This window comes from Danio rerio, chromosome 5, assembly GCF_049306965.1.
Source record: "Danio rerio strain Tuebingen ecotype United States chromosome 5, GRCz12tu, whole genome shotgun sequence".
Lineage (NCBI taxonomy): Eukaryota > Metazoa > Chordata > Actinopteri > Cypriniformes > Danionidae > Danio > Danio rerio.
Genome location: NC_133180.1, coordinates 78,827,501 through 78,840,000, shown reverse-complemented (window position 1 = coordinate 78,840,000; position 12,500 = coordinate 78,827,501). Strand labels below are relative to the sequence as shown.

Genomic DNA, 12,500 nt, shown 5'->3' with positions numbered 1-12,500 from the left:
GGAGACGGAGTGCTGCACCTACTACTATGAGCTGTGGTGTGAGTATATACACACACACGCACAATCACACACACATGCACAATCACACACACACACTTCTGGAAGAGAATCAATAGTTCTCAGTAGAAATCATTGTTTATTGTAAATCAGGCCAATTTTAGGGCCCTTACTAGTCTGCAGTCTGCATGGACACTGCAGTTGATCAGACAATGCACTAAATTATAATTATTGTAAATAATCCAGCTGTGTGGTTTAGATTGTGATGTCATCATACTGGTGTATGACACACGATCGCGTCGTGTCAGGATAAGTTTCACTACTGCAGTGCCAAAAATCATTAACAACGCTGATAAATAACAATAACGGCGATAATCGACAATACCACAGATAATCAACAATAAAGCCGATAATCATCAATAACGCAGATAATCATTAAAAACGGCGATAATCAACAACCCAGATAATCCACAATAATGCTGATAATTAAAAATAACGCCGATATTAAACAATAATGCCGATAATCAACAATAATGTCGATAATCAACATTAACGGCGATAATCATCAATAACGCAGATAATCATTAATAACGTCAATAAGCAACAATAACGCCGATAACCAACAATAAAACAGATAATTAACAACAACGGCGATAATCAACAATAAAGCCGATAATCAACAGTAATGGCAATAATCAACAATAACGCAGATAATCAACAATAACGGCAATAATCAACAATAACGGCAATAATCAACAATAACGCAGATAATCAACAATAACGCAGATAATCAACAGTAACGGCAATAATCAACAATAACGGCAATAATCAACAATAACCGTGATATTTAACAATAATGGCGATAATCAAGAATGACACCGATACTCAACGATACCTGCTGCTTTTAGGGTTTAGTGTGGTTTGGGAAGGTCCCGGTTCGAAGTCTCCTGTCCTGCGCGTCCTGCTGTATATCTGCGGTTCCTGTACATTAGTGTATACAGGGCTTAATTTGTGTCGGAACAGGCCGGATCCGGCACCTTATTTTACCGATACCCCTCCTCACACGCACCCCCTGCTCCGCCCCGCCTTGCTCTTTACTTTCCTCTGCGACTCCCCAACTCTCTTCACCTTCGTCCGTGACACCTCTCACTCCTCTGGTAACGTGCTGGATCCGTTACCCTGATCTGTTCCGGGACCTCGCAATGTTCAAGTGAGCACTGAGTGTATGTCCTGATCGTGTGTCCGGCGCTTGTGTGTAGTTGTGTAACACTCGCTGCTGTCTGTCAGTGATGATGACGCACTGTTGACTGATGTCTGTCGTCTCCTAACGTTACTGTCGGTAAATAATGTTTTATTGGTGAACTCCACACTAATAGAGACTGTAGACGCCATCTAGTGGTCAGTCAGGGACCTTCATTTAGTGCACTAATGCTAGCAGTGCATTATGGGTAAATTCTAGCTGTTGAGTGTGCATGGGTTGTAGACTCATTATTGCAGTGCATTGTGGGATTGATTGAGTGCACTTCAGAACACCCACTGTGGTTCCGGACACCACTAGAAAGGGCTGCTCCCTCAAACAGTGCACTAGTAAGGGTATAGGGGTGATTTTGGATGCAGCCAATGATTTTATTATTAAATTTTATTTGTATTAAATTTTTTTAATTATTTATTATTATTATGAATTAATTGTGTGTGTGTGTGTGTGTGTGTGTGTGTGTGTGTGTGTGTGTGTGTGTGTGCAGGGTTCTGGTTGGTGTGGACTCTGATCATCCTGATGAGCTGCTGCTGCGCCTACAGACACCGGCGGGTGAAGATGCGTCTGCAGCAGGAGCAGCGGCAGAGAGAGATCAGCCTCATGGCCTATCAGGGGGCGTCCAGCTCATACATCAGCCCTGCGCCCCTCAACCTGCGTGAGTATACACACACACACACACACACACACACACACAGTGAAGTAGGGATGCGCCGATACCATTTGTTTGGGACTGATCTGATGCCAATCTCAGATTTGTGAGCATCAGCAGATACTGAGCCGATCCCGATACTGAGCCGAACCTGATACTGAGCCGATCCCGATACTGAGCCGATCCCGATACTGAGCCGAACCCGATACTGAGCCGAACCCGATACTGAGCCGATACTGAGCCGATCCCGATACTGAGCTGATCCTGATACTGAGCCGAACCTGATACTGAGCCGATCCCGATACTGAGCTGATCCCGATACTGAGCTGATCCCGATACTGAGCTGATCCCGGTACTGAGCCGATCCCGATACTGAGCCGAACCTGATACTGAGCCGAACCCGATACTGAGCCGATGCTGATATATGTATATGACAGACGACACACTCTCCCTGTAGACATGGTGTGTGCTGTGATCTACAGAATTGGAGCTTTCGCTATGACACTGACCTGATCTGCTGTGTCCAGCTGATGTTTCCTCTGTAATATGAAGGCTGTTCTCTGAGATCTGCTATAGGCACCACTACTGACACTGATCACTGGTAAATGACCATCCGTCAGCAGAGCCTGATGTTCTCCTGCAGGTTTGAGCAGACGCAGCAGATTTACTCAAACATTCCCTCGCCTGAACTCACAGTGAGTGAGACGGAGAAACTGAAAGCACATCAGCACAGAGTAAAGCCAGATGCTGAAGACACTCTGTGAAATAATGAGGGATATTCAACATGCAGCATGTGTCAGAGCGGTGTGTGCTGCAGCAGTTACAGTGGAGCCTTCATCACATCCTCATAAACTGGACTGGCACAAACACACACACATGCAGAACTCAGTAACACAATCTGTTGAGACACGTCGAGCTGACCGTGGTGGAGTTTGCAGCAGGATATTATTGAGAGAACGCTGGCAGGAACAGTGATCAGCTGTGCAGGAGCGCGTCTACACCTCATCTGTACACCATCATGCACGTTAGGATGCATGCGGATACTGTAGCCCACAGCACAACCGTCTACTGCCCTATAACAGGCTGCCTTCATGACCTATGAACTCAAGAGTTCAGCGCACACCCAAGAAAAGATTTGGATCAGTACCAGCTGGCCGATACCGCATCCAGAAAACATGCAGCATCAAACCCATATCTGACCCAAATATCGGGACCGGTGCATCTCTAGAGTGAAGTGGGTGGGGCCAGCTGTGAGCAGATGTGCTGAGAGTATCACTGACTGTGTGTGTGTGTGTGTGTGTTTGCGCTCAGGCTTCTGGACGGACTGTAAGCTGCCGGACTATGAGGAGGTGATGGCGCACCCGCCCACGCCCCCCCCACCCTACTCAGAGTCTGCAGCCACTGTGGGAGGAGCTATGGAGGAGCCGCAGCACGGGGCAGAGCTGCAGCAGGGGGAGGAGCCGCAGCAGGGGGAGGAGGAGCCCAGCGGCCGGCGCAGACACGTGACGGGCGACTCGGGCATCGAGGTGTGTGTGTGCCAGCTGGAGGACGAGGACGAGCGGTGCACGGGTGCTGACGGCGGCTGCTGCCCTGAACACCAGAGCCTGCAGGGGAAGGAGACGGAGCCGGCGGCACCGCAAACACTGCAGCAGACACTGTAACACCGCGCTGCAGAGAGTGTGTGCGTGTTTCCCAGCATCGCTCCGGCTTTCCTCCACTCAGACTGATCCACAGACTGTTTGTTTTCCACTGCTGCTCCGTGACTTCAGCCCTGAGAGACTGACACACCTCCCGCAGGACACACACACACGCGCGCCCGCACACGCGCAGCGGCACACCCACTTTTATATGTTTGTGTGCCTGAAACTTCAATGACTGCCGCTGGAGTGATGACTTCATGCATGAGAGTGTGTGTGTTAGTCTGTGTCTCTGGATGACTGTGTGTGTGTGTGTGTGTGTGTGTGTGTGTGTGTGTGTGTGTGTGTGTGCGTGTGTGACACTGATATCTGCATGTCGGATGTGTAAATCTGCACCTCCTGTCTGACCGGACTGAGCTTTACTGTAAGGGCTACTCATTGTGGTGTTCGGAGAGAGAGTGTGTGTGTGCGTGTGTGTGTGTGTGTGTGTGACTGCGCTGAACACACTCTCGCCGCCGCCTCGCTCGCTCCTCATCATCGTAACTCTGCTGTTTACAGACTCTGTGCCTTTCCCTGTGGAGAAACAGACTGACGGACTCACTCGGCTATGCAAAACTCAGCAGCAGCGCCCTCGCGTGTGTGTGTGTGTGTGTGTGTGTGTGTGTGTGTGTGTGTGTGTGTGTGTACGTGCTCCCCCGGATGCTCTTAAACATGAAGCCTTTGACATTGAGCAGCTGTGCGTCTGCAGCGTGTGTGCGTGCGTGTGTGTGTGTGTGTTTAATAGTGATGCTGATGTGTAATGAGGAGCTCCTCTGTGTGACTCCTGCACTGTAGTAGAGCTGAGCGGAGGTGTGTGTGAGTTCAGACGGAGCGAGGTGATGATGATGATGATGATGATGATGATCTGGGCTGTGTGTGGTCTCCGCGGTCGGCTGGTGTGTTTCTATAGTCATTTGTATTTTATTTTTGTAATAAAACAATAAAGCAGCTTTGGCACTCGCGTGTGTGTGTGTGTGTGTGTGTGTGTGTGTGTGTGTGTTTCTCAGAGACGCACAATCAGCAATACAAACAGCTCCACTTTAATCAGTCATCATCAGCTTCTGAACAATAAATAAACAGTAATAAACACAGCATGTGTGACGGGGCCGGCGCACACACAGCGAGAGCAGAGGATCATGGGAAACACCCGGCTGAGCTCTGCTGGGATACTGCGGTCCGACTGCTGTTCATCTGTATAGAGCAGCTCTGACACACACACACACACCCTGCACTGCGCACAGAGCTGTGTGTGTTATTCATGTCCAATAGTGCAGACTGGAGTTCTTCATGTGTGTGTGTGTGTGTCAGTAGAAGCGCTTGCGGCGGCTCTCGCTCCAGTGTTCATACAGCACCAGTCCCACCACCACCAGCAGAAACACCCCCAGCAGAGTGAAGAGCACGCTGAAGAAGATGCCCACGCTGCTCACACTCTCCTCATCTACGGGAGCTGACACACACACACACAGACAGACACACACATTAGACATTTGCACACACACACATACACACACAGAGATAATACGGTGATCCGCTCATACTTACGCCTCAGCAGGTCGATGTTGTCCACGCTGGGAACCAGAACCTCCTCCTGCTCCTCGTCCTCCTGCTTGCTGCGCAGGATCGTCAGCTGGTAGAGCTTCATGGAGATCAGGTCATGATTATCTGACACACACACACACACACACACAGAACATGAGCTTGAGGCTGATATCATGATTCACTTATACACCTGTGTGTGTGTGTGTGTGTGTGTGTCACCTGAAAGGTCTCCTGTGACAGCTGAAGCCCCGAAGTAAAAGCCCTGCGGCAGACGAACACCAGGAACATCCAGACAGTCTCTCCACTCATGCTGCCCATCGATATCCATCATGACCTGCACACACACACACACACATATATGGTCAGTAGTGTTTTTGTTTGTCAGTAGTGTTGGGAGTCAGTGGTTTCGGGTCAGCTGTGTCAGGTGTTTGTCAGTGAGTTGAGTTGGTCAGTAGTGTTAATGTCAGTAGTGCTGGTGTCAGTAGTGTGGGTCAGTAGTGTTTATTTCACACTTGTACAGGGAGACGTGTTTCCTTACTGTGCACATGACAATAAACAGTTGAATTGAATTGAATTGAATTCAGTAGTGTGGGTCAGTTGTGTTGATGTCAGTAGTGTGGGTCAGTAGTGTTTATTTCAGTAGTTTGGGTCAGTTGTGTTGATGTCAGTAGTGTGGGTCAGTAGTGTTTATTTCAGTAGTTTGGGTCAGTTGTGTTGATGTCAGTAGTGTGGGTCAGTAGTGTTTATTTCAGTAGTTTGGGTCAGTTGTGTTGATGTCAGTAGTGTGGGTCAGTTGTGTTGATGTCAGTAGTGTGGGTCAGTTGTGTTGATGTCAGCAGTTTGGGTCAGTTATGTGGGTCAGTTGTGTCGATGTCAGTAGTTTGGGTCAGTTGTGTTGATGTCAGTAGTGTTGGTCAGTTGTGTTGATGTCAGTGGTGTGGGTCAGTAGTGTTAATGTCAGTAGTTTGGGTCAGTAGTGTGGGTCAGTTAAGTTGATGTCAGTAGTTTGGGTCATTAGTGTTAATGTCAGTAGTGTTGATGTCAGTAGTGTTGGTCAGTTGTGTTGATGTCAGTAGTGTTGGTCAGTTGTGTTGATGTCAGTAGTGTGGGTCAGTAGTGTTGATGTCAGTTGTTTGGGTCAGTTGTGTTGATGTCAGTAGTGTTGGTCAGTTGTGTTGATGTCAGTTGTGTTGGTCAGTAGTGTTGGTCAGTTGTGTTGATGTCAGTAGTGTTGGTCAGTAGTGTTGATGTCAGTTGTGTTGATGTCAGTAGTGTTGATGTCAGTAGTGTTGGTCAGTAGTGTTGGTCAGTTGTGTTGGTCAGTAGTGTGGGTCAGTTGTTTTGATGTCAGTAGTGTTGGTCAGTTGTGTTGATGTCAGTAGTGTTGGTCAGTAGTGTTGATGTCAGTAGTGTTGGTCAGTAGTGTTGGTCAGTAGTGTGGTTCAGTTGTGTTGATGTCAGTTGTGTTGATGTCAGTAGTGTTGATGTCAGTAGTGTTGGTCAGTAGTGTTGATGTCAGTAGTGTTGGTCAGTAGTGTGGGTCAGTTGTTTTGATGTCAGTAGTGTTGGTCAGTTGTGTTGATGTCAGTAGTGTTGGTCAGTAGTGTTGATGTCAGTAGTGTTGGTCAGTAGTGTTGGTCAGTAGTGTGGTTCAGTTGTGTTGATGTGAGTAGTGTTGGTCAGTAGTGTTGATGTCAGTAGTGTTGGTCAGTAGTGTTGATGTCAGTAGTGTTGGTCAGTAGTGTGGGTCAGTTGTTTTGATGTCAGTAGTGTTGGTCAGTTGTGTTGATGTCAGTAGTGTTGGTCAGTAGTGTTGATGTCAGTAGTGTTGGTCAGTAGTGTTGGTCAGTAGTGTGGTTCAGTTGTGTTGATGTGAGTAGTGTTGATGTCAGTAGTGTTGATGTCAGTAGTGTTGATGTCAGTAGTGTTGGTCAGTAGTGTTGGTCAGTAGTGTGGTTCAGTTGTGTTGATGTCAGTAGTGTTGGTCAGTTGTGTTGATGTCAGTTGTGTTGATGTCAGTAGTGTTGATGTCAGTAGTGTTGATGTCAGTAGTGTTGGTCAGTAGTGTTGGTCAGTAGTGTGGTTCAGTTGTGTTGATGTCAGTAGTGTTGGTCAGTTGTGTTGATGTCAGTTGTGTTGATGTCAGTAGTGTGGTTCAGTAGTGTTGATGTCAGTAGTGTTGGTCAGTAGTGTGGTTCAGTTGTGTTGATGTCAGTAGTGTTGGTCAGTTGTGTTGATGTCAGTTGTGTTGATGTCAGTAGTGTGGTTCAGTAGTGTTGATGTCAGTAGTGTTGGTCAGTAGTGTGGTTCAGTTGTGTTGATGTCAGTTGTGTTGATGTCAGTTGTGTTGATGTCAGTAGTGTGGTTCAGTAGTGTTGATGTCAGTAGTGTTGATGTCAGTATTGTTGGTCATTAGTGTTGATTTAAGTTGTTTGGGTCAGTTGTGCTGATGTCAGTGAATGTCGGTGGGTTTCTCTGACCGTGAGTCGGCGCCGGACGTATCTGATGAAGAGGAAGGTTTCGTGTTTCTGGTTTCGCACCATGGCGTTGCAGCCGCCCAGCTCTGTGGGTCGCCCATCCCGATCGTGATCATAGCTGATGCTGCCGTTGCCAACCATAGCCAACACATACGGGAATATACGCTAATAACACAACACAACAACAGAGTGACAATAGCACAACAACACAACAGCAGAGTGACGATAACACAACAACACAACAGCAGAGTAATGATAACACAACAACACAACACAACAGCAGAGTGACTGACCCGCTGGCCTCACCACTACTGAACTACAGAATGCAGATTACCTGTGTGCGTGGAGTATACCGCTTCTTCTGAGCCTGAGAACACACACACACACACACACACACACACACACACAAGCAGAGCTGTTCATTATTATTATAGTGATTATTTATACCCAGAGCAGTACTCTTCATGGTGTGTGTGTTTCTGCACCTCCAGAAGCTTCTCCTCATTGGGATACGTGTCCACAAACACACCAAGGCCTGTGAAGAAGTCCCTGTTTCCAAACACCGGCCCTACACACACACACACACACACACAGTGATGCAGCCAGCTGTACCTGTCTCTCTCTCTCTCTCTCTGCTGTAGTTCTGCTGGGTTCTGACCTCTCTGCATGCGCTCTTTAGTGTACCAGACGGCCAGACCATCACCGTTCAGGTTCTTCTTTCCCTGACCGTGAACCCTAAAGTGGACCTGCAGCTCCCAGTCGCTCAGGTGACAAGGCTGCCCACACACACACACATACACACACACACACACATTGATTTGGTCAGATAGGTAAATATAGATACAGAGTGTAACGTTGGTGGACGATGTGGTGTTGTACTGTGGCCTCACAGCAAGAAGGTCTCTGGTTTGAGTCCCGGCTGGGTCAGTTGGTGTAGGAATTGGCCGTAGTGTATGAGTGTGTGTGTGAATGAGTGTGTATGGGTGCTTCCCGGTACTTGGTTGCCACTGTGTAAAACATTTGCTGGAATAGTTGGTGGTTCATTCTGCTGTGGCGGCCCCTGATGAATAAAGGGACTGAGCTGAAGGAAAATGAATGAATGAATGTAACGTCGGTTCTAACCCGATCAGATCAGAGCAGTGTGTGAAACAATGAAGTCTGAAGATGAGCAGAGCACATGTGTAGTGCAGTGAGCACACTAGTGAGTGATGGAGGGTATAGTGAGCACACTAGTGAGTGATGGAGTGTGTAGTGAGCACACTAGTGAGTGCTGGAGAGTATAGTGAGCACACTAGTAAGTGATGGAGTGTGTAGTGAGCGCACTAGTGAGTGCTGGAGTGTGTGAGGTGTGTTGAGCACACTAGTGAGTGATGGAGTGTGCACTGTCTCACCATGCGGCTCCATATGGCTCCCTGTTTGCTCTGCTGATCTGGAGTCAGACGAACATAATCAGAGGAGACCAGAGCGTCTCCCATCAGCTCCCAATGAGACGAGCCCGACACGCCCACATCTGCACACACACACACACACACACTATTAATGCACATGCTACACAATAATACACACATACGCCCTGACTATCTCTCTATCTCACACACACTCAGGTTTGTTTTTGTGAGTTGTGGGGACATGTCCTAGGTCTCCCTCATGTTTGTCCTGCACGGTTGTGTTCTCTCCCTTTACTGGATCATGTCTGTTTTCACTCTTAATTTAGTTTAATTCATTGGTTTAATTTTGTTTTAATCTTTTATTTTCTGATAAACATGAGAAGTGTGTGATTCATCAGCTTTATTAACTCCTGTAACCCATCACTGAACACACATCTGTGTGTGATATATCACACAACACGCAAACACACACACTCATAATAAATACACACCGATACACACACGCCCTGACTCTCTCTCTCACACACACACACACACACGTTCAGTTTAAGACATGTGTAATAACACACACACACACACACATTCGTCATGACATGTTCGCGCGTGCTCTGCTCACTGATGGAGTGTGTCGTTCATCATTATTAACAGTATTATGATGTGCTGATGCTGAATGAGTGTCTCGAGCGGTGTGTGTGTGTGTGTGTGTGTGTGCGTATGTGTGCGTGCTCACCCTGGTACGGTTTGGACAGTGTGTACTCCCTCTTGAGGAACTCCTCCATCTCGTGTCCGTCATCACACACACCGGAGCTGAGCGCGGTGATGAAGATCAGCGCTGACGCCCAAATCATCCTTCAATTCCTCCTGATGTTTTCAAACACGTCCGCTGCTGCAGCCGCGGTCATCGAGCCCCACCGTCGCCCTCTGCTGACACCCGATTGGCTGCTGAGCTGACACGGCGACCTCTTATTTGTCCGCCGCCCTGTCAATCAAGCGTCGGCCCGCCCACACATCGGCGAACGGGACCCAGAGAATAATGATCGCAGGAGAGCTGTTAAACTCGCGACAGCCACATCTGATGATCATAAACAACATTATAAAGCCGCAATAACATCATAAACTACATTAAGCTACTGATTTTACTTTATTTTAGTGTATACTGCCTATTTAAAATATCAGATCATTTACAAACACATTCTGCAGTTTAGTAGATCATACTGATGTGCCACTATTATTATCATATTATTATTATTATTAATATCATTATTATTATTATTAATATTATAATTAATATTATTATGGTCTTTTTCTGGGATGTTCGCTTGTTGTTATTACAGTAGTTTCTCCTCACTTCCGGAGTACCGCGTAAGAGTAGCTTTAGGGACTGTCGTGAAATTAGCCGCCTGATAAATAACGAAAGACGAGTGTTGACTGCAGCTGGTTTGGTGTGGAGTGTGTGTAGTGTGTAGATTTGTAGTGTTTTTAGATGTTAAGTGTGTGTTTGATGTGTTGATGTGTAGTGTGTGTGCTAGTGTAGATGTGCAGGTGTGTAGATGTGTGTGTAGTTTGTAGACGCTCCCTCAGTGTGGCCAGTATGGCGCTCTCCTGCATGCGGACATCAGGATCAACAGACGCGCAGCTGAGAATCTGATCTGGAGTCAGTCCCGCGGCAAACACACACACACACACACACACACACACACGCTCGCTCGCTCACACACTCTCTCTCGCTCTCTGGAGGTCAGCATGGAGCCCTCCGCCGACACACACAGTAAACCGGTGGACATTTACCGAGACACCTGGGTCAGATTCCTGGGTGAGTCAAACACTGTCTGTAACCGGGGTAAAGCTGCTTTATATTCGCACATTCAGACTTTCCCTCAATAACACCATTTCATAAAAGTGTTATTTACAAACTCTAAATAGCGAAATCTCATTATCAGAGTACAGCAGTGTTCAGTCAAATACACAGAGGGAATGCTGTGTTCATGTCATACTAGCAGGCTAATTCAGATTGAATATTCACAATAACACTAAACAACACAGAGACTGATCAATGAGCTAATGTGCGAATATTAAACCAGCGTCACCCCACACACACTCTGACCTGCAGGACTGGCTTAGCCTGGTTAGTTTGGGTTAGTTTGGCGTTCTTCCTGGTTCTTCTAGTTAGTCTTTCAGTTTCCTGACTGAGACTTAGCCAGGTGTGTGTGTGTGTGTGTGTTGAATGGGTGTGTGTGTTGAATGGAATGTCTGTTATTTGAGTGTTTGTATGTGTGGTGTGTGTGTGTGCGTGTGTATGCATGCATGTATTGAATAAGAGTATGTGTGTGTGTGTGTGTGTGTGTGTGTCCTCCAGGTTATGCTAATGAGGTGGGCGAGGCGTTCCGTGCGCTGGTGCCGGTGGGTGCGGTGTGGGCAAGTTACGGCGTCGCCACCACGTACGTGACCGCAGACGCCATCGATAAAGGCCGGAAAGCAGCAGCGGTGAGTGTGTGTGTGTGTGTGTGTGCAGCAAATCTGCAGTGTCTGATCCCCCCTTCTCTGCTCTGTGTGCGCGCGCGTGTGTGTGTGCTTCTCTCTGCTCTGTGTGTGTGCAGGCTCACGGTGAGCGTCCGGGGAAGGCGGTGTGTGTGTGTGTGGCAGTGGTGGACACGTTCGTCTGGCAGGCTCTGGCTTCTGTGGCCGTTCCTGGATTCACCATCAACCGAGTGTGTGCCGCGTCTCACTTCCTGCTGAGCAGAACCACACGCTGGCCACTTCCTGTCCGCAAGTGGACCACCACCGCCATCGGCCTGAGCACCATCCCCTTCATCATCACCCCCATCGACAGGTCTGACTCTCTGTGTGTGTGTGTGTGTGTGTGTGTGTGTACATCACTGTGCTGTGTTTAGAGTGTGCAGCTTCATTACACTGAAACACAAATATACAGCGCACCCGACCCGACCCGACCCAGTGTGATGCGGAGCCTGTGTCTGTGAGGACAGCAGCTGATCTGTGGTCGATTCCCGACACAACTAACCATCATCAGTGGCCAATGATCTCTGCACATCATGTCCCTCTGTTAATAAGCCTGAGCCAGAGCGCACACACACACACACACACACACACACCTGTCCTGATCAGCAGCTCACATCTGATTCTGATCGAGTCTGAAACCAGGTGACCAGATCTGGACATGCCCAATATATCTATATATGTGTGTGTGTGTATTTATGAGTGTGTGTGTTGCTGATATGTGTGTGTGTGTGTGTTCTCCCTCAGGTCTGTTGATCTCCTGCTGGACTCCAGTCTGAGGAAACTCTACAGTGAAGGAGAAAAAGAAGACTGACCCCTGACCTCTGACCCCAGCCTATGATCAGCACCAGCAGCTGAGCCGGAGTGTGTGTGTGTGTGTGTGTGTGTGTGTGTGTGTGTGTGTGTGTGTGTTGGTCTGTGCTTCTCTGCATGCGCTTTATTATAATCACAGTGTCTTTATTAACACATGCTCACTTCACTTCTGTCTCCAGTGAACGGTTCATA

General features: G+C 47.9%; 3 protein-coding genes across 5 annotated transcripts in view; 2 read left to right on the top strand and 1 right to left on the bottom strand.

Moving 5' to 3' along the window:
* wbp1 (WW domain binding protein 1) overlaps window positions 1–4,542 on the top strand; it is a 5,672-nt gene extending 1,130 nt beyond the window's left edge. The window contains 4 exon segments of one of the 2 annotated variants that reach the window (NM_205634.1): window positions 1–38; window positions 1,740–1,907; window positions 3,213–4,173; window positions 4,212–4,542. The exon segment at window positions 1–38 is cut by the window's left edge and continues 65 nt beyond it. In NM_205634.1, coding sequence (NP_991197.1) covers window positions 1–38; window positions 1,740–1,907; window positions 3,213–3,562 — 556 coding nt within the window. In that variant the 3' untranslated portion in view covers window positions 3,563–4,173; window positions 4,212–4,542. 2 annotated transcript variants of the gene reach the window in all.
* A 59-nt stretch (window positions 4,543–4,601) lies between these two features.
* Window positions 4,602–9,857, bottom strand: lman2la (lectin, mannose-binding 2-like a). Its single transcript, NM_205725.2, is given in 9 exon segments — window positions 4,602–5,024; window positions 5,120–5,239; window positions 5,336–5,450; window positions 7,597–7,758; window positions 7,928–7,960; window positions 8,079–8,161; window positions 8,252–8,369; window positions 8,985–9,103; window positions 9,712–9,857. Coding segments are annotated over 9 exon segments (1,011 nt in total). The 5' UTR covers window positions 9,830–9,857; the 3' UTR covers window positions 4,602–4,881.
* A 712-nt stretch (window positions 9,858–10,569) lies between these two features.
* mtfp1 (mitochondrial fission process 1) overlaps window positions 10,570–12,500 on the top strand; it is a 2,190-nt gene continuing 259 nt past the window's right edge. Inside the window, exons 1-4 of one of the 2 annotated variants that reach the window (XM_073950025.1) lie at window positions 10,570–10,794; window positions 11,338–11,465; window positions 11,579–11,811; window positions 12,243–12,500. The exon at window positions 12,243–12,500 is cut by the window's right edge and continues 257 nt beyond it. In XM_073950025.1, the coding sequence (XP_073806126.1) occupies window positions 10,725–10,794; window positions 11,338–11,465; window positions 11,579–11,811; window positions 12,243–12,309 (498 nt within the window). In that variant the 5' untranslated portion in view covers window positions 10,570–10,724 and the 3' untranslated portion in view covers window positions 12,310–12,500. 2 annotated transcript variants of the gene reach the window in all.